This window comes from Furipterus horrens, unplaced genomic scaffold, assembly GCF_987537825.1.
Source record: "Furipterus horrens unplaced genomic scaffold, mFurHor1.1.pri manual_scaffold_7, whole genome shotgun sequence".
NCBI lineage: Eukaryota > Metazoa > Chordata > Mammalia > Chiroptera > Furipteridae > Furipterus > Furipterus horrens.
In genome coordinates, this window is record NW_028327177.1 from 39,661,120 (window position 1) to 39,682,898 (window position 21,779).

Genomic DNA, 21,779 nt, shown 5'->3' on the forward strand with positions numbered 1-21,779 from the left:
TATTGCCACAAGACACATTGTTTAGTTTGTGTTAAAATGCGTTATTAAATATATATATATGCTTCCTACCTACTGAGCTGATAAACCCCATCACCCACTGGTTTGTCCCTGTGGTATACGCTTACGGCTTCTATTCAGACAGATTAATAACTTGCAAAGATTAAAAAACAACAACAAAAAACCATTTCCGTCGTTACTGAAATGTGCACTGAGTAACATAAGCATGGGATGGGAAGGTAAAGTCGGGGATGGGAAGGTGACGTCAGGGCAGGCAAGGGGACTGACAATGTGGAATTCTTTAGGTATGATTCAGATGCCACTATTGCCATGCATGGATGACTAATGGGAAGTTTGGAAAAGAAAAGACCAACTTACTGAAGATTCCAGCAAGGTCCTCTCCTACCATGGCTATTGTTAGTAGGGAGGGAAAAAAACACAGCGAAAGGAATAAACTTTTTTAAAAAATCATGGCCATTATAAAATTTAAAAATAGAATTAGTGCTTATTGATTTATAAGTGTCCAAATTCCTTTCAGGAAGTGTGGGAAAACATTTCATTCAGAGCAAAAAGTCAGCAGTAGTAGTGTATTCTTACTATTTTTAGTTCAACCGAACATTTTATACAATTTAAATAATCTAAAATTATATTTTAAGAATTTTACTACAGTAACTTCAGATAATTTAAAATAATCTGATAATGTAAAACTATACTGATATTGATTCATTTAATAAAGTAAATAAAAAAGCACAAAGCATGTACAGAAGTTAAAATAGTTAGAATGAAATATTAAGAGGTGGCTCTGTCCTCACGTGACTTTTCATAAAATAAACACATTGGTATTAGGATGTTCTCAGTTTCTAGCCAAAAAGGGTGTAATAATAAATAGACTCAGTCTGTTTTACCAACATTTGTTTATAGGCAAATATAAAACATGTATTCTTAAAAATTAACACAGTAAAATATTAATTTCTAGCTTTTTTCCTCACAGTTATTCCTCTTTTCTACCAATCCCTACCATAGTAAGAAAAATTGAAAACAATTTGTTATCTTCTTATAATGACATACCGTGACACCAGCAAGCCAAGAGGTGTACCTGTGTAAAGAACACTAATCTAAAGGATATAACAATTAAATATTCTAGCCAAGACTCAGCCACTAACATTTCTGAGTATTAATGCTTTCTATTCATGACACACCTAGAATGGAGGTTGCTGTGGGAGAGGATGAGGAAGAAAAGGGAGAAGGGAAGGGACCAGAGAGACAAGAGGGAGGAAAATGTGTCTCTCTCTCTCTCTCTCAAAATAACCTAGGAAGGTAAAAACAGTATTCCTTGGTCCAACTGTGGTTCCCCAGTTCTACAAACATAATAGGATTTATTCACGTTGGATTCCTAGACAGTTCAAATACATTCTATATCAATCAACTCCTCCTCACAAATGAGCCAGAAAAAAAAAAAGCAAAAATCCATTTTCAGTTTTACTACTCTAAACTGCATCCTTTAGATTTTTTGAAGACTCTACATGTTTAATATTTCTGATTTATTTAAAAATAGAAGATACAGAGCAAAAATAGCAGATTTAAAATACCCACTTTACTATTGATGTTGAATTTGAAAAGACTCAGCATGCTACAAAACTGCCTGGCAGTAAAAGTCTCACTAAAAACAAATATCTCTCCTACTTTACTCCCCTCCTTATGTTAATCGGTCTCTTTTCAAATGCAGCTCCTGTACTAAATCTAATAGTCTTATTCTACTCATAATCTTTTATATGACTAATAATACTGAGAAAGAGAATCCAAGGAAACGTACTTGGCTCTAGTACTTCAGCCTACTGTCAAGGCAGATTTGGATGGCTACCAGAAAATGCTAAATTACTACCGACATGTCCTGTTATGTGTCTCTAGCTGCATGAATACAAATGTTAAAGCAAGTCATTCTACCACTAGTTTAAGTAGATCAACAGATAAAAAGAAAATTTTAATGAAACTGAGCAAATTAGAAAAAAAAATTAACAAGCCTTAGTTACAAAAGGTATTTAAAGGAAGTTGGCAAATCAGTAATTTGCATCTAAATGAAATGAATTCTCAGAAATTTTGCTGGAGACTCACTACCACAGATTTATTCATTTTCATTATTTTTTGAAAGCCTATAGCCTGATTAAAATTACTTCTTAGAAAGTTCTAATCTGTCAATTTCCAGATTGATACGCAAAGGTTTTGCCAGTCAATTTGTAAACGGGACTATTAGCACAGTAATGAGCAACTTGTTAGTCAAATTGAACAAACAGTAATTGCTACCACTTAGAAACAGACATTTTTTTATCTCTCTATAGCAAGGAGAGTGATTTATGAATATGACATAATACCAAATAAGCTCACAGGGGAACTTTTGAACTTTAGAATTATGAGTTAAATGTATCATTCGCATTTGACATACTAATCTATTATTTTACATTGGTACAGACATCTGAACTTTATATTCTTAAGTGCTGAAATAAAAGGTTTTGCATATTAACTGTTATATAGAATTAATGAAAAGCTATGTGATGCATGTCTAATACTATACCAGTAATAAGGAACAAAAGCCCAAATCAAGAAGATAATTTATCTCCAAGCAAAATGTAGAGTTGCCCCTGATTTGGTGCTAGAAGAGACTAGTCAGACCTCAGCATTCAATCGCATTCCTAATTCAGGTTTTGACTATCACCTCATTCAGAGAACCACAATTACCTCTTAGTCTTAACACTGTTGTTGCCAAGGCAATAGTTCCCACAATTAATGCTTAGCTTTAAACCAAGGATGGAGAAAGCAACTGAAATGGAATGCATAGAGACATCTAATAATAAACTAAGGGAACAGAGTTGCTGTGGAAAGAGAAAGGTGTAATAACTAAAGAAAATAATGGTGGTAATTGAAGCTCCTAAAGTAATACAAGGGCTACCATGTTCAAGGTCACCTGGGAATTAACACTGCTTGGCTTATAATGTGCTTCTAAATCCTCCTATTTGTATTCTTAAGAAGGATAAATGTCTTAAAGGTCTTGAATAATCACTTCACAAAGGAACTCAGACTAGAAAGACTTTAGTGTAGTTTTTAGCCTCTCTTATTGACAGAGGCATTAATGGGGGGAAGGTTAAAAGAATACTATTAAAGCTGCTTTGTCTAATTATAGTCCTAATACATTTATACAAAATTTTGAAATATATATACCTGAAACTGAACTCTTGGGCACTGGATCAGAGATAAATTAGTGCCAATTTTCCTTACGATACTTCGAGATGAACCATATGGCTTCCCAGACCAAAGTACCTGAGGAAGTAGAAAAAAAACAATAGTTTAGTTATATAACTTATATTACTCTCAATATAAAGAAGTGGACAATTAATTGCGTAACATGCTGACATTAATTATGGGATCAGAATGTCTACATGTTAAGGGGAATGAGCTAGTATTTCTCATTTTAAAAAAATGAATATATATGGCTGATTACTATTTATGAATAAACTTTAATGTAAGTATTATAGAAAAATATAGAAAAATAACTAGTAATTGTAAAATACTATACTTGAAGTAAAAATGTTATCTATTTTCATTAGGTTTTCATACTATTCTGCAAAAGAAATATTATTTTATCTTTTGCTATATTTTTAGTTTTAGAATTTTATATATACATACATTTTTTAAAACTATGAGCTATTTTTTCTATAATGGACTTTTCAAAACAAATCCAAATTAATACAAGGTTCAGAATCTGAATTTGTACCACACAGGGCAATGCATTTTGTTTGCTACACCCTTGGCCAGAGACTAAAATCCAGTTGCACATTTTCTTGTGAGGCCCTGTACCCAGGGGAAAGGCCCCTTTTCCTAATTTACAAAAAGGAACTAGATCTGGCTGGTGTGGCTCAGTTGACTGAGTGCTGATTTATGAACCAAAAGGTCACTGGTTTGATTCCTGGTCAGGACACATGTCTGGGTTGCAGGCCAGGACCCCAGTTGGGGGTGCACGAGAGGCAACCAATCGATATTTATCTCCCTCTCTTTCTCCCTCCCTTCCCCTCTCTCTAAATAAATAAATAATAAAATCTTTTAAAAAAAGGAACTAAACGCACTAGTAGTGGTGGCCCTAATGAGCAAAATTTCCCAATGAAATCATAATACACAGAGGACATTATGCTATACTTAAAGCACAAACAAAAACAAACCCCTCAAGCAAAAAGCAAACAAAAAACACATATGTAGAATGTTAAATCATTACAAGTTGTACCTTGAAACTTCTCCCCAAGTATATGATCTTTCCTTAAAGAGAAAAACTATCCATTTGTTCTGAGTGCTACACTTGAAAGCCTAGACAGAAGAGGAGGTAAAGAAAGGTAGTATGCTATTAAAAGCAGTTTTAAAAGAAAAGAATGAGATTGATAGGACTATTATATTTCATTCATTAAACTTTAACATTCAATTATATTGTAACACTAAATATAGTACCAAACCAGATTAAATGTATTCTGAGCACTGGACACCAACCCCTTTTTAAAGTCACTCTATGGACATTCTAATTTAAAGAGAGAAATTGATATAAATAATATGACAAATGGAATTACTCTGATATAAGCTGTATGACCAAGCAGTAATTGTTATTGTAAACAGTGGTGCCTCAAACACATAACCCAAGGTAGACTTTTAGACCATTCTAAAAGTATTAACAGCTCATGAAATAAAACTAGATGCAATCTGACTTCTTACATTTTAGCAACCAAATCCAATTTAGGGATAACAGTATGAGTTAAAGTGAGGAATATGAGGGGAACATATATAACACTTCTGGCATCTGCCTCAACTGTTATATAATTCCCCTCATGATGTTCCAGGCTTCACTGACTATTACCTGGGAGAGTTTCTATAACCTACAACTGGCTACTATAACCAACAAAACTGTAACTCTTATTTTGGAAATAAAAATGAAAAAGATGGGACAGATTAGAAAGCTGGTCAGTAGAAAGATAAGACATCAGTATTGAAATATAAATATTAAACTAAGAATACATGAGGCAAAATTACTCTGATGCCTCCAAAGGAATTTTCTGTAGTTTAGGAATTCAAATTATGCCTGCCAATGTTCACATAGAGGATTATTGCACAGTGTTAATAACACATGAGGACTAAGAAAAAAATCTCACTAAAGGATGATGGGAAGCATCAGTTTTACAAAGTTAACATAAGAGGTCAAGAAAAAAATAAAAACATGGGCAAGTAATTCTAAAACAGTACTCAAACTCTTTAGCTTATGCATGTTAATAGGTCTCGATCTTTTAAAAATAAATCCATAGCACTGACCGGCGTTGCTCAGTGGGTTGGGCGTCGTCTAGCAATGTGAAGGGTCACAAGTTAGATACCTGGTCAGCGCACATGCCTGGGTTGCAGGCCAGCTCCCAGGTTAGGAGCGATCAAGAGGCAACCAATGGATGTTTCTCTCTCACAACTGTTTCTCTCTTTCTTCCTCCCTTCCCCTTTCTCTAAAAATAAATAAAGTCTCAAAAATAATAGATCCATAGGGCAATAGTATCTATACTCTTCAGTTATTTCTCTTCTCGAGTCTTCCATTTAGTCACAAGTCAAAACTCTAGGATACAGGAGTAGTGGTATTTATGCATCACAATGTGACAATTACATTTTCTGAAGTGAATCTCCTGTCCCTCTCGTAAGCAAAGACCTTAACTGGAGATGAAGAGGGCAAAAACCCTCACAAACAAAAATTTAGAAAGGATCTGCCAACATCAGTAACTAATGTTGCTGCCAGATTTTATCATTACTTGCTATTCATGCTTCAGGGCTGTTTCAACTATTACCTTCCCATCTGCTTATCAGAAGAAAAGAATACCAAGTGAACACAAGAGAAGGTGAACACAGATTGAGCTTTTACTGATAATGAGTAAGTAGACTATTTGGGTTTATACAAAGTTAAAGGAAGTAAAAAAACAGATTGCTTTATGTGCTTGTTTTTTCAAGTATACACAGTAGACTAACATAATGTTGTTGTTCTGTTACTTTTGAATTGCACAGCAGTTAGCACCAAGAAATATGAAGTGTCTGTAAGCTAATGACTGGAATATTTAGAAAGAAGAAGAGCCATAACCTTTACTGGACTGTAGAAAAAAGGGAGCAGCTAACTTCCAGGAACTCTATAACTCTCTCTTTATTTTTTTCTTTTCAGCTCTTGTGGAAGGGGAGAAATTATAAATGGCTGTGAAGAAATAATGAACAGATGGTATTGAGCAGTCACCATCTGTACACTGGGAGGCTATATGGCCCAAGTGCACCTCCTACCCTAACGGTGGCTGAACTGTATCTTGTCAGTATAGGTCTTTGCGGAAGCAAAGATTTCCTCTAAAGATAAAACTGTCGTGTTTTTTTTTTTCAGATGTTAAAAGAGAGGGCAAGGTTGGAGAAATGTCATTGCCAGACAATTCAATGTTATTAATAAGAATTCAATTCCATCATGAAGCAATTAAATAATAACTTATGTATAAGAACTACTGATAAATAATCTAACAATGAATCTGTGTATCTCTGTTTGCATGTCAGTGGTCTGTCTAGTAATGACTGTCCGTGACATTTAGTAAGTGTTTGAAAGTGATGACAGCAAGGAGGAGGATAACAACAGGAAAGCAATTTGTTTTTTTTAAATACTGTATAATGCTACTGTAGAAGTGTTGAAGTGTGAAACTGAAATCTGAAGCTGTCATCTGTCTCATCATGATGACTGCACTCAAGCTTCATATGGTTATTCATTTGTTACAGACAGGTTTAATCTCCATTATTATTTGAGATACACCATGTAGCAGGAAAAAGTATAAATTTAATTCTAAACAAAGATATTTTCTCAATATATACTACTTATATATAATAATGCAACGGTTCTTATTCTGGGAGTCACATATCCCTAAAATTACATGCAAAATAGTGTATATAAACAATATTTGTCTGGGAAGAATGTCAATACCATTATCAAATTTTCAGGGAGTCTAGGACCCAAAAAAGTAAAAATTCTTAATTCCAAGGAAGCTTGGAGAAAATTAAAAGTTTGTGCTAAAGAGATGGGGTTAGAGATAGCAAGATGAAACTGTGACAATTTCAATATCCCTAATTGAAAATAACACTTCAGTTTTCTTCCTTGCTCTGAATTCCCAACCACATTCACATCCTTCATCCAAAGAACAAAAGGAAAACAAGGATACCATTTTTAAGTATTACTGGAAATATATTACTAATACACATTAGATATTTGCTATAACTCGTTTCAACACAAAATACTGAGATTAATCAGAATCACGTTAGTCTCATTATTCTTGAGTCCTCTATTTTAAAAATATTTTTGCTTAAGGACATAAATACAGTAACAGACTGAGGAGGAAGCTTGGACAGATATGAATATGTTTCTAAATTCAAACAAGTGTTGAGGCAAATGGAAGGCAGTGAAGACATTGAGGCCATGGCAGCATATAGACCTGGCTTTAAAGTATAAGGATGGCCAAATTATTGATTCCTCTATGCTTCCATTTCCTCAGCTCAAAAATGGGGACAATATCTACTTCATGAGCCTATGAGCATTAAATGAGTTAACGAATTTATATATAATATGTCTTTAATAAGTTTAGCAATGTACATTAAAATGAGGAAGAAGTTTAGAATCAGAATTGAGTTATTAAAACTCTGCCACTTACTAGGTAACTTTGGTCAAGTCAGTTCAACACTCTGAACCTCTGGTTCTAGTGAACATACATAATACATGTAAAAGAATTGAGCATACACAGTAAGCCAATCCATGATAGCTATTATGATGGTGCTGACGTGTAGAGTAAAATACATAAAAGTAATCATCATCAGTTGTCCTGAGGCAAAACAAAACCCTGATTTCAAAGTTTGGCCTTTTTTTAAAAGCAGATAAAATATGTAAAGGACAAAGGTAGTTTCTTCTCTTGGAATACTTTCAAACATAGTATTAAGTTAATTTATTTATCAAAACACGGAGAAAATACAAAAAGTAAAGCTAAAAAGTTTTTTGTTTTTTTTAAATTTCTGATTCCCAAAGGTAAAATAGTGGTAGACTATACCTTTTTAATCTTTGACAGCTAAGGCTAAGAGGTCCTGCAAACTAAGACAGAAAATAACTCCAAAGAAGTAAACTGCTTTATGTTACAAGAAAACTTGTTATACACAGATCTTAAGTTAACTGATTAAAGTTAATGATTATATATTACAGGAAAAAATGATCTTGTTCATCTGCTATTAGTGGAAAGGGCCCTCAGTTGTGATTATAAAATCGGGAACAAGTTAGTGTTCCCTTACCTGGTCCGGTCCATTCTTTGATAAAAGGCATCCATTTTATAGCTCAAACTGAACAAAGCTAAATAAATGAACAAGCTAATGTGTATAATCTGTTCCTGAAATAAAATCTTTTACTTTGGCCTCAATCAGTACCAGTCACATTCCCCTGGCTTGGGGCAGGGGGAATGACAGAGCAAAACCATAGGAAACTAACCATTTTTTAATGTACCTACATTGTGTTAGGCATTTTACATACAATGCCATTGAGTCTACAGGCTAATTCTGCAATAGTTCTTCTTACCTGTAATTTGTAGATAAAGAAAATAACTGGCAAAGATAAGTATCAGACCCAGGTTTGTTTGAGCCCTACTAACTTCCTACCAAATATACTTATTAAAATTGCAAATAAATAGGAAATCATAAATTGTGAAGGTTCACTTTTGGGGAATCATAAATAACAAACATTTCACATCTATCTGAAAGCAAAAGAAATTCTTTTGCTGTCGGTACTAAAATGATAACCTATGCTGTGCAGCCAGACAGTAACAACAAATAAGAAAGGTAGTATAGGTGCCTTAAGTGAAGTCCAAAACACAGAAAGATGCAACTAAAAAAGATGAAAATACTATTAACTTTTTAAAAAAGATTTTACTTACTCTTAGAGAAAGGGGAAGGGAGGGAAAAAAGGATGAGAGAGAAGCATTGATGTGTGAGAGAAACACCATCGAATGGTTGCCCTTTGCATGTGGGCCCACAACCCAGGCCTGTGCCCTGAACAAGAATCAAACTGGAGACCCTTTGCTTTGCAGGATGATGATGCCCAACCAACAGAACCACACCAGTCAGGGCAAAATACTGTTACCCTCAAGCTAATAATCTCAAAATTATACATTTATTTAAAGAAAGGTGGGTTTATTTGGTTCTTTGTTTTTTATCTCTGAAGAAAACATGTAATCTTTGGAGAGGGGGGTGGTTAGGGGAATTTCAAGTTCAACTTTCTTTTAAAAAGATATGAAAAGACAAAATTAAAATTAAAAAAGTAGAAGTAGTGCATTAAAAAGTATACCCATACTCAAATTATGTTCTTTGCCTATATCTTTAATAAATAGAGCTAATTCCATGTCATCGATAACAAAACACTGAATTTGAAAATGAAAAACAAATAGTCCACAAAATATGCTTAGCACAACTATTGCTCCAATAACTTCACATTGAATCTGGAATAAATTATATTTAAAAATGTACTTTTAAAAATGTCAAGGTCATCTTTGGCATAGAATAACCATATTATACTAATTTTTTCTTCATAACTATAGTTGTTATATTAAAGGAGACATGACTTACCTTTTACTTTAAACAGCTGTGTGATAAACCATATTATAAGCATTTATTATTAATAATTCTATAACATGGAGTTATGTTAGTCAAAACATATTTTATTCAATCATTTCTATATATATTTAACTCTTTTTGTCCCAAATAACAAATGCATTGTTTTTTTCTTTTTTACTTCATTGTTTATACTATTACAGATGTCCCCATTTTCCCCCTTTAGTCACCCCCACCCAGGCCTTGCTATCCCTTTCCTATGGTCATCCCCACATTGTTGTTTGTGTCTATTGGTTATGCATATATGTTCTTTGGCTAATCCTTCCAGCTTCTTTCATCCTGTACCCCTCCCCCAACCCTTATAGCTGTCAGTCTCTTCCATGTAGCCACGCCTCTGTTCCTATTTTGTTCATTAGGTTCCACATATAAGTGGGATCATGGTATTTGTGTTTCATCAGATGGCTTATTTTACTTAGCACAATAATCTCCAGGTCCATTCATGCTGTCACAAAAGAGTTCCTTCTTTCTTATGGCCATGTAGTATTCCACTGTGTAAATGTACCACCGCTTTTTTAACCATTCATCCGCTGATGGGCACTTGGGCTGTTTCCAGATTTTGAAAGTAACACTGCTATGAACATAGGGGTGTATATATTCTTTTGAACTGGTGTTTTGAGATTCCTGAGGATATATTCCCAGAAGTGTGATTGCTGGGTCAAAAGGCAGTTGCATTTTTAATTTTCTGAGAAAACTCCATGTTGTTCTCCACAGTGGCCGAATAAGTCTGTACTACCACCAACAGTGCACTAGGGTTTCCTTTTCTCCATATCTTCCCCAGCACTTGTTGTTTGTTGATAAATGCATTACTGTTTATAGTCATGTCAATATTGGTAAGTTTTCAATGTAACCCAGAAAGTTATTCTCTTACTTGGATGCTAGGTAAAGATTCTCTTCTTTCATTTGAAGAGTAGGTAAATTAAATAGTACATAAACACATTGAATTCAAAATGGTCATTTGTAGGTTCATTTCACTGTCTCAGAAAAAAATTCTTAAAACATCTAAATGTCTGGGTTTTAAAATGAATTCTGAATTCTGAGCACTCACCGATTCCATTTTTACTCCAACCTGTTGACAAACCATCCTAATTAGGCACTTAATCCAGCCAAGCATTTAGATGGTGATCTCTCCAAATCTGCATTTCAAGTACTTCAGACATTCATAGAAGCACATGGTCCATAAAACACACTGAAATATTAAAATGCAAATATTAAAATGAAATAATAATAATTATTTTTGATCCTTACCCAAGGATGTTTTTATTAATTCCAGAGAGGTGGGGAGAGATAGAGAGGAACATCGATTAACCAGTTGCCTCCTACACATGCCCTGACCAGGGATCAAACCCACAATATAGGTATGTGCCCTGACCAGGAATTGAACCCACAACCTTCTGGGACAATACTCTAACCAACTGATCCACCTGGTCAGGGCTGAAATAATTGTTATTTCATGTCTGCAACATGTCTTACAAAATAAGTCTAGTATACAACATTTTAAAACTGGAAATTTACTTGAGAAAATAAATTTTACTTATAATCAACTTTGAGTAAACTGATGGTACAATTTTTTTAAAGTATTTTTTTTCCAGTCAGGCTTCTTAGTTAGAAACAACAAAACCCTATTTATGGCTATGTAGGAAATATATTCATGAAAAGATAGATGGTAGATAAAAATCTTACCAGAATCTGACCTGTAGGCTACACAGCCAGGAAACACATCCATTAAGCTGGCTAACACCTGTTGCCCTGCCTGGAGTTTCCCTGAGACCCCTCACCAACCTATTCCAATTGCTTGGCCGAGGCTCTTCCATTAGCTCCAGATATTCCACACAAGCTACAGCCAACCTTGGGTGCACACTGTAGTTCCTCCCAAACACCCTCAAGCCCAGCACAAGCAGTGACCAGCTTCTGCCTGCATCATAGCTCCTACAAAGAGTCCATAAGCCTGGCACAAGTGGTAGCTGGCCTTGGTTTCCACTGTAGCCTCTCTCAGCACCTCCATTCCCTGCATAAGCCAAAGCTTGCATAATCACTCCTATCATGCCCAGCACAGCAGTGACTGGTCTCAGATGTCATATTGGCTGGCCTCAGCCTACACCACAACCCCTCCCATGACCAGCATTGCTGCAGCAGGCAGAGGCCAGCTTCAGCCACACCATACCCCCTCCTAAGAGGCTCCAGTTCAGACACACCTGGCCTGCAACCACATCAACCCCACCTAAAAACTCCACAACCAGAAACCTGACAGGCTGCCCTGGCTGACAACAGAGCTCTGTTAAAGCAACTCCCACTCCTGCTAGCTCGTACACAACAGCTTGTCCACTGTAGTTATGGCCCCTACTCATAACCAATTGGCCTAAGGGTCAACTCCACCCAACAATGTGCCTGCAACAATCTCAGCATAATTACAAAGGGAGGGCACATGCAACCCACATGGGGACAACCCTGGAGCTCTGGTGAACAGGGGGACTGTACCGTAGGGCTCCACAGGACACCTTCTACATAAGGCCTCTCTTTTAATAGTGAGAGACATAGCAGATATACCTAATGCATAGAAACTAACAGAGACATAGTCAAAATGAGGAGACATAGAACTATGTCCCAAATGAAATAAATGGACAAAACTCCAGAAATAGAATAAGACAAAATGGAGATAAGCCATCTACCAGATAAAGAGTTCAAACAATGGATGTAAGGATGCTTAATAAATTCATGAGAAAAATAGGTGAATTGAGTGAAAATAGAGAAACAGAAACATAAAAATAACTGTATAAATAACTGAAATGAAAAATACACTATAGGGAATTAACAGTAGATCAGATGATACAGAAGAACAAATCAGTGATCTGGAAGACAAGATAGTAGAGCTCACCCAATGGGAACAGCAAAAAGAGAAAAAGAATCCAAAGAAGTGAGAATAGTTTAAGGACCATTTAGAACATCAAGTGCAGCAACACTTGCATCAGAGGGGTCACAGAAACAGAAGAGAGACTAGGGGATAAACACCTATTTCAAGGGGAAAATAAGATGTAAAAACGTCCCTGATCTGGCAAAGGAAATAAACACAGGAGTCCAGGAAGCACAGAGTCTCAAATAAGATGAACCCAGAGAGGTCCACATCAACTTCATAATTAAAATGCCGAAAGTTAAAGAGGAAATATTAAGAGTAGCAAGAGGAATGCAGCTAGTTATGAACATAATCAGCAGATTTATCAACAAAAACTTGGCAGTCCAGAAGGAAATGACACATATACTCAAAGTAATAAAACGAGAATACCTATACCCAATACTATCTCTACTCAGCAAGGTTATTCAGAATTTCAGGAGAGATAGAGTTACACACACACACACACAAAAGTGTTTCCCACCCGAGGCAAAAGGAGTGTATCACCACTTAGCTGACTTGTCCTTTAAGGGGAAAAGAAAAGGTCAAAACTAAAAATAAGAAACTACAGGAAAGAAAAAATTGCACTGATAAAGACAAACAGTAAAACTAGTATATCAATCAATTACAAAACAAGTTTGAAGGTTAAAATAGAGAAAAGTAGTACAATCATGTGCAAATACAATAAAAAATTAAGGGAAACACACACAAGCTGTACAATATGACAAAAATGAGAGGAGGGTGAGTAAAAAAAAGGTAGTGCTTTAAGAACATGTTTGAACACAAGCAACCAACAACTTAAAACACACTGCCAAAACCCATTTTTTGGTGCAGCTGAATTTCATGGTTACCATAAGAGATATGCAAAATATAAAGAGAAAAGAATCCAAACAAACCACTGTAGAAAGTCATCAATGCACGAGAGCAAAAGAAGAAACAGAAGACCAAAACAACCAGAAAACAATAAAATGGCAACAACTACATAACTATCCATAATTACTTTTAATGTACTCAAAAGACATAGGTTGTCTGGCCCTGGCCAGGAGCTCAGTTGGTTGGAGCATCATTCCATAAACCAAAAGGTCACAGGGTTGATTCCCAGTCAGGGCACATGCCTAGGTTGCAGGTTCAGTCCCTGGTCAGGGGACATATGAGAGGCAACTGATTGATGTTTCTCTCTGGCATCAATGTTTCTCTGCCTCCCTACCCCTCTCTCTGAGAATCAGTAAGCATGTCCTTGGGTGAAAATAAAAAAATTGAAAAGGACATAGGGTATCTGATTAGATTTTTAAAACCAACAAAACCTGTTCATATGATGCCCATAAAAGACTCACTTCAAATCGAAAAACACACAAACTGAAAGTGAAGGGATGGAAAAAGATATTTTATGTCAGAGGAAACAAAAAAGCTGGGGTAGTAATACATACATAAGACAAAACAGACTTTAAAACAAAGGCCGTAACAAGAGAAAAAGAAGGTATTACGTAACGATAAAAGAACCAATCCAAGAAGAGTATATTAAACATATTGTAAACATTGCAACCCGATGTAGAAGCACTTACATACATAAAAATTAACAGACATGGAAGGAGAGACCAATAGTAATATAATAATGATAGAGGACTTGAATATCCCATTGACATCAATGGGTAGATCATCCAGACAGAAAATAAAGACAGAAACAGTGACCTTAAATGACACATTAGAACAGATGGATTTAATAGAGACTTGCAGAACATTACACCACAAAACAGTAGAGTACACCTTCTTTCCAACTGCAAATGAAACATTTTTTGGGAGACAACATGTTAGGCAGCATAACAAGTCTCAATAAATTTAAGAAGATTGAAATCATATCAAACATCTTCTTTGATAACAAAGATATGAAAAGGGAAATCAATTAAAAACCCAGATATGTGAAAAAACACAGACATGTGAAGGGCGAACAATACGCTACCAAACAATCAATGAGTTAACAAATTCAAGAAGAACATCAAAAGATATCCAGAGAATAATAAAATTAAAACACAACTATCCAAAATCTACAGGGCATGGTAATAATAGTTCTAAAAAGCAGATTCATAGTGAGACAGGCCAGCCTCAAGAAAAAAGGAAAATCTCAAATAAGCAATCTAATTTTACACCTAAGGGACCTAGAAAAAGAACAAAGCCAAAGTGAGCAAAGGGAAGGAAATAATAAAGGTGAGCATCATCCCGACATGCTCATCAGGGCACAAATAAGAATCAAACAATGAATGCATAAATAAGTACAACAAATCAATGTTTCTCTCTCTCCATTCCTCTCTCTAAAATCAATTTTTAAAATTTCTTTAACACAATAGAACAGATCAATGAAATGAAGAGTGGGTTCCTTGAAAAGATTTAAAAAATTGACAAACCTTTACCTAGCTTAATGAAGAAAAAAAGGGAGCTCAAGTAAATAAAATCAGAAATGAAAGAAAGGTGACAAGTGACATCACAAAATACAAAGGATTATTAAAAAAATACCATGAAATATTATGTCAACAAATTGGACAACCTAGAAAAATGGATAAATTCCTATACATACACAATCTTCCAAGACTTAACCAAAAAGAAACAGAAAATCTGAAGAGACCAAATCAGAATAAAAACTGCCAAGCCCTGACTGGTGCGGAGTTGATTTGGCATCATCCACAAAACAAAAGGTTGTTGTTTTGAATCCTGGTCAGGACACATGCCTGGATTGTGGGTTCAGTCTCTGTACAGGGTATGTACGAGAGGCAATTGATAATGTTTCTCTCTCACATTGATGTTTCTCTTCCTCTCCTTCTCCTTCCCTAGCCCTCTCTCTAAAAAGAAATAAATAAAATCTTTAAGAAAAAAATTTTAAACTGCCAACAAACAAAATTCCTGGGCTTAATGACTTCACAGGTGAATCCACCAAACATTCTATCCTTCAAACTACTCCAAAAACAAAAACAAAAACAAAAAACCGAAGGAGAAATTTCCCATATTCATTCTATGAGTCCAGGATTACCCTGATACCAGCATCAAAGACACTCCAAAATAATAAAATTATGGGCCAACATCCTTGATGAACATAGATGCAAATATCCTCCACAAAATTTTAGCAAATCCAATTCAGCAATATATTAAAAAGATCATACACTATGATCAAGTGACATTTCTTCCTGGGATGCAAGGTTGGTTCAGTATACTCAAATGAATCAACATGATATATACCACATAAAGAAAATAAAGGATAAAAATATGATCTCAATTGAGCAGAAAAAGCATTTGACAGAATGCAACATCCATTTATGAAAAAAAAAAACTGTAAGTAAAGTCAGGATAGAGAGAACATACCACCACATATTAAAGGATACATATGACAAACCCACAGCTAATGTCACACTCAATGAAAAGCCAAAAACTTTTTTCTAAGATAAGGATCAAGACAAGGATGCCCACTCCAATCCCTTTTATTCACCATAGTATTGGGAAGTCCTACTCACACCAAATAAGTAAATAAGTAAATAAATAAATAAAAGGCATCGAAATTGGAAAGAAGTAAAGTGGTCACTATTTGTAGATGTCATAATACTACATATAGAAAATCCTAAACATTCCACCAAAAAACAAATAGAACAAATGAATTCAGTAAAGTTGTACGGTAGGATACAAAATCAATACTCGAAAATCTGTTGCGTTTTATACCCCACCCTTGGAGTATCCCTAAAGCCCCGTGCACTCCATACAATTTTCAGAACCACCCAAGCTGTTTCCAGTGGCTTTTTCATATGAAGGGCCTATCTTGGCTCATGCCTGGACTTTCCTAAAATCTCAGACAAGCAGCGTCAGGCCTTGGCATGCCCTGTATCTCTTGGTAAGTGGCCCCAGTTTCAGAACTAGTCCCAGAACTAGCAGCAGCTGGCCTTATTTCACAGCTTGAAGGTGCCCTTCCTGGGACACTGGTGGTAGCTGACCTTAGCCTGCACCACCAGGGAGGCCACAAAACCAGTGTACCTGGTGGATACCTTCAGAAAACATCGAAGCACCACCCAACCACCTCCACAAGTGACACACTCAAGGGGCGGACTCCGAGGCACCAGAGCCCTGGTGAAGTTAAGTCCTGCCCCATGCAGCGAGTCCTTGCACAGCTGATTCTCCACAGTGGTCACAGCCAGTCTTTGCAGCCAATCAGCCTAGGGTTAAATCCTTCCCATTGAGTAATCAAGGCTCAACTACAACAGGAGGGTGTACACAGCCCACATATTGGGGGTGCACACCTGGAGTGCCCAGCCTGGGTGATTGGGGAGGCTGTGCCAGTGGACCCTACAGAACACCTACTACCTAAAGCCACTCTACCAAGCCCAAAGAACATAACAGCTATAAAAATGCAGAGAAACAAACACAGGGAGACTGCCAAATGAAATGAGTAGACAAAGAAACATGTCCAAAATGAAAAAAACAAGTAAAAACTCCAGAAAAATAGCTAAACAAAATGGAGACAAGCAATCTACTAGAGGAAGAGTTCAAAGCACTGGTTATTAGGATGATCAATGAACTTAGGGGACGAGTAGAGGAACTTAGGACATCAACAGATAAAAAAAGGACACAAAAACCATAAAAAATAAGTTGTCAGAAATGAATACATTATGGGGAATCAGCAGTGGAGCAGATGAAGCAGAGGATCAAAGTAGAGATTTGGAAGATAACGAAGCAGAAAACATCCAATCAGAACAGTAAAAAGAAAAAAGAATCCATGAAATTGAGGATAGTATAAAGAGCCTCTGGGACAACTTCAAGTGTACTACTAACATTTGCATCATGGGACTTCCAGAAGGGGAAGAGATAGAGCAAGGAACTGAAAACCTATGTGAAAAAATAATTACAGAAAAGTTCCCTAACCTGGTGAAGGAAATAAGACATACAAGTTCAGGAAGTGCAGAGAGGCCCACACCAAGACACATCATAATTAAAATGCCAAAGGTTAAAGACAAAGAGAAAAATCTTAAAAGCGCAAGAAAAAAGCAGTTAGTTACCTACAAGTGAGTTCCCATAAGACTGTCAGCTGATTTCTCAAAAAGAACCTTGCAGGCTAGAAGGGGTGGCAAGAAATATTCAAAGTGATGAAAATCAAGGACCTACAACCAAGGCTACTTTACACAGCAAGGCTATCATTTAAAGTTGAAGGAGAAATAAAGAGCTTCCCAGACAAGAAAAAGCTAAAGGAGTTCATTAACACCAATTAAAAAGATATAGGGTAGCCGAATAGTATAAGAAAATAAGACCCATAGCCCTGGCTGAGTGGGTCAGTTGGTTGGAGCATCATTTCATATACCAAAAGGTTGCAGGTTCAATTCTCAGTCAGGGCACACAGCTAGGCAGCGAGTTTGATCCCCAGTTGGGGAACATATGGGAGGCAACCAATCAATGTTTCTCTCTCTCTCTCTCAAATCAATCAACATATCCTAGGACAAGAAAATAAAAAAAAGAAAACAAGACCCATATATAGGCAGTCTACAAGAGACCCACCTCAGAATGAAAGGCACACAAAAACTAATAGTAAAGGGATTAAAAAAGATATTTCATGCATATAGAAATAGAGAATAAAGTTAGGGTAGCAATACTCATATAAAAAAAAATTTAAATCAAAGACTACAATAAGAAATAAAGAAGGACACATAATGATAACAGGAGCAATACAACAACAGGATTTAACCCTTGTAAACATGTATGCAGCCAACATAAGAGCACCTAAATATACAAAGCAAATCTTGACAGACAGAAAGGGAGGTTATAGTAATGCAGTCATTGTAGATGATTTTAATAGCCCATTGACACTGATGGGTAGATCTTCTAAACAGAAAATCAACAAGGAAACAGCGGCCGTAAATGACACACTAGATCAGATGGATTTAATTGATATTTTCAGAGCATTTCACCCCAGGGCAACAGAATATACAGTCTTTTCAAGTGCTCATGGAATATTTTCTAGTTTAGACCACATGCTAAACACAAAACAAGTCTCAAGAAATTTAACAAGACTAAAATCATATCAAGCATCTTCTCTGACCCTAGTGGTATGAAACTAAAAATCAATTACAAGAAAAAAAAAAGCTGGGAAACACACAAACCCAGAGGCTAAATAATGTGTTACTAAACTATTGCCCTGGCTGGTGTGGCTTAGTGGATTGAGTGCTGGCCTGCAAACCAAAAAGTCGCTAGTTTAATTCCTAGTCAGGGCACATGCATGGGTTACAAGCCAGGTTCCCAACTGGGGCATGTGAGATGCAACCAATCAATGTATCACTCAAACATCAATGTTTCTCTCCCTCGCCTTCTCCCTCCCTTTCCCTCTCTCTGAAAATAAATAAGTAAAATCTTTTAAAAAAGTGTTATTCAAGTATGAATGGGTTAGCAATGAGATCAAGGAAGAAATCAAAAGATACCTTGAGACAAATAAAAACACAACAACCTAAAATCTGTGGGACACAGCGAAAGCTGTCCTAAGGAAATTCATAGCATTACAGACCTACCAGAAGAAGCGAGAAAATCTCAAATAAACAATTTAACACTAAGAATTAGACAAAGAACAAGAAAAGCTCAAAGTGAGCAGAAGGGAATAAGGATCAGGATACACAAAATAGAATCTAAAATAAAAAAAAAAGTACACAATATAAGAGATCAATGAAACCAAAAGATAGTTCTTTAAAGATAAAGAAGATTGATAAACCTTTAATCAGACTCATCAAGAAAAAGGAGGAAGGACTTAAATAAATAATATCAGAAATTAAAGAGAAGTAACAACTGACACCATATAAATACAAAGGATTATAAGAATATATTATGAGCTATATGCCAAGAAATTGGACAATCTGGATGAAATGGGTAAATTCCTAGAAACATAATCTCCTGAAACTGAATCAAGAAAAAAACAGAAAATATGAAGAAAGCAATTACAACTAATAAAATCAAAGAAGTAATCAAAAAAGCTCCCAACAAAGAAAAGCTCTGGACTGGCTGGCTTCACAGGTGAATTTTACCAAACATTCCAAGAAGAACTAACACCTCTCCTTCTCAAACTATCCCAAAATATTCCAGATAAGGGAAGACTCCCACACTCATTTTATGAAGCCAACATTATCCTAATTCCAAAACCAGGTAGACAATACAAAAAAAGAAAATCATAGGCTAATATCCCTGATGAACATAGAGACTAAAATCCGCAACACAATATTTGCAAACTGAATTCAGCAATACATGATAAAGATCATACACCGTGATCAATGGGATTTATTCCTGGGATGTAAGGTTGGTACAATATTCACAAATCAATTAATGTGATACACCACATAAACAAAATGGATAAAAATCATACGATCGTATCAGTAGATGCAGAAAAAGCATTTGACAAAATCCAGTACCCATTATGATAAGCTCTCAGCAAAGTGGGAATAGAGTGGACATTATCTCAACATAATAAGGGTCATATATGAAAAAACCCAGACAAAATCATACTCAAGGGACAAAAAGTAGAAGTATTTCCCTTAAGTAAGGGAACATGATAGGAATACCTGCTTTTACCACTCTTACTCATCAGAGTACTGAAAGTCCTAGCCACAGCAATCAGACAAGAAATAAAGGCATCATGATTGTAAAGGAAAAAGTAAAACTGTCATTATTTGCAGATGACATGATAGTGTATACACAGAACCCTAAAAATCTCACCAAACAACTGTTAGAACTAAAAAATGAATTCAATAAAGAATCAAGATACAACATAAATATCCAGAAATCAGTTGCATTTTTATACACCCCAATCAGAAAGGGAAACTAAGAAGACAATCCCATTTACAACTGCATTTAAAAATACCCAGGAATAGCCCTGACTGGTGTGGCTCAGAGGCATCAGTGCCAGCCTGAGAACCAAAGGGTCACTGGTTCAATTCCCAGGCAGGGCACATGCCTGGGTTGCAGGCCAGGTCCCCATTTGGGAGCATGTGAGAGGCAACCAATCTATGTATCTCTCACACATTGATATTTTTCTCCCTTTCTTTCTCCCTCCCTTCCCCTCTCTCTAAAAATAAATAAAATTAAATTAAAAATACCTAGGAATAAATTTAACCGAAAGGTATAAGACCTGTGTTCAGAAAATTAATAGACTCTGAGAAAAGAAATTAAAGATACAAATAAATCGAAGCATATACCTTGATCATAGATAGGAAGAATTAACTTTGTTAATATGTCTATACTACTCAAAGTAATCTATAGAGTCAACATAATTCCTATCAAATACTATTGGCGTATCCCACAAAGTGCAAACAAATAACCCCTAAATTTACATGGAACAACAAAAGACCCCCGAATAGTGATAGCAACATTGGTAGTATCATACTACCTGATACCAAATGATACTACAAGGTCATAGTAATCAAAACAGCAATAGTGTTGCCATAAAAAGACATATATATCAACTGACTCCAAAAAACCTCCGCTGCCTTGCGGCATACCTCTTCTGGGGAAAGGCTAATGGAGTAAACCCTGACAGAAAATCCGGAGCCGGAGTCCCTAAGGCGGTTTGACGTTGTAGTCAACACCGGCAACTCCTGCGGCGCACCTGAAGCCAAGCTGTATTGACTCCGTCTTTCCCTTGGACCCTTCAGCTGCGAAGAGAGGGGGGGTCTGCTGCATGGGCAACAGCAGACCCTCCATATCACCCTGCCCAGGCTCTGTAGCTTCAGCTTCACTGGAGAGGACACTCCAGCGTCATCGTAAGATGTCGATTCAACACGGGAGGAGACAGATACCATGTCACTCCCGAGTCGGACTGCACAGCCATTCTCGGCGGTGCAGATAGACTCTTAAGAAGCTACACCATCGTCTCTCGAGACGGACGGCTGCTGACGACGATGACGACGACGACGACGACGACGACGACGATATCAATGGAAAAGAACAGACAGTCCAGAAAAAAATCCACACTTATCTGGTCAATTATATTTGACAAAAAAGGCAAGAATATACAATGGGGTAAAGATGGTGTATGTATTCAATAAATGGTGTTGATAAAATTGGACAGATGCATGCAAAAAATTGAAATTAGATCATCTTCTTACATCATATACACGAATAAACTCAAAATGGATTAAAGACTTAAATGTTAGATTCAAAACCATAAAAATCCTAGAGAAAA

The 21,779-nt window shown here is 36.2% G+C and overlaps 1 protein-coding gene across 1 annotated transcript in view; it reads right to left on the reverse strand.

Annotated features, from left to right (window-relative positions):
* The window catches only part of MTFR1 (mitochondrial fission regulator 1), a 58,217-nt gene that overhangs the window by 27,233 nt on the left and 9,205 nt on the right, over positions 1-21,779 (reverse strand). Inside the window, exons 2-3 of the mRNA XM_090283627.1 lie at positions 10,760-10,900; positions 3,211-3,309 (exon numbers count right to left, since the gene is read on the reverse strand). Of these exons, the coding sequence (XP_090139753.1) occupies positions 3,211-3,309; positions 10,760-10,825 (165 nt within the window). The 5' untranslated portion in view covers positions 10,826-10,900. The remainder of the gene's footprint in view (positions 1-3,210; positions 3,310-10,759; positions 10,901-21,779) is intronic.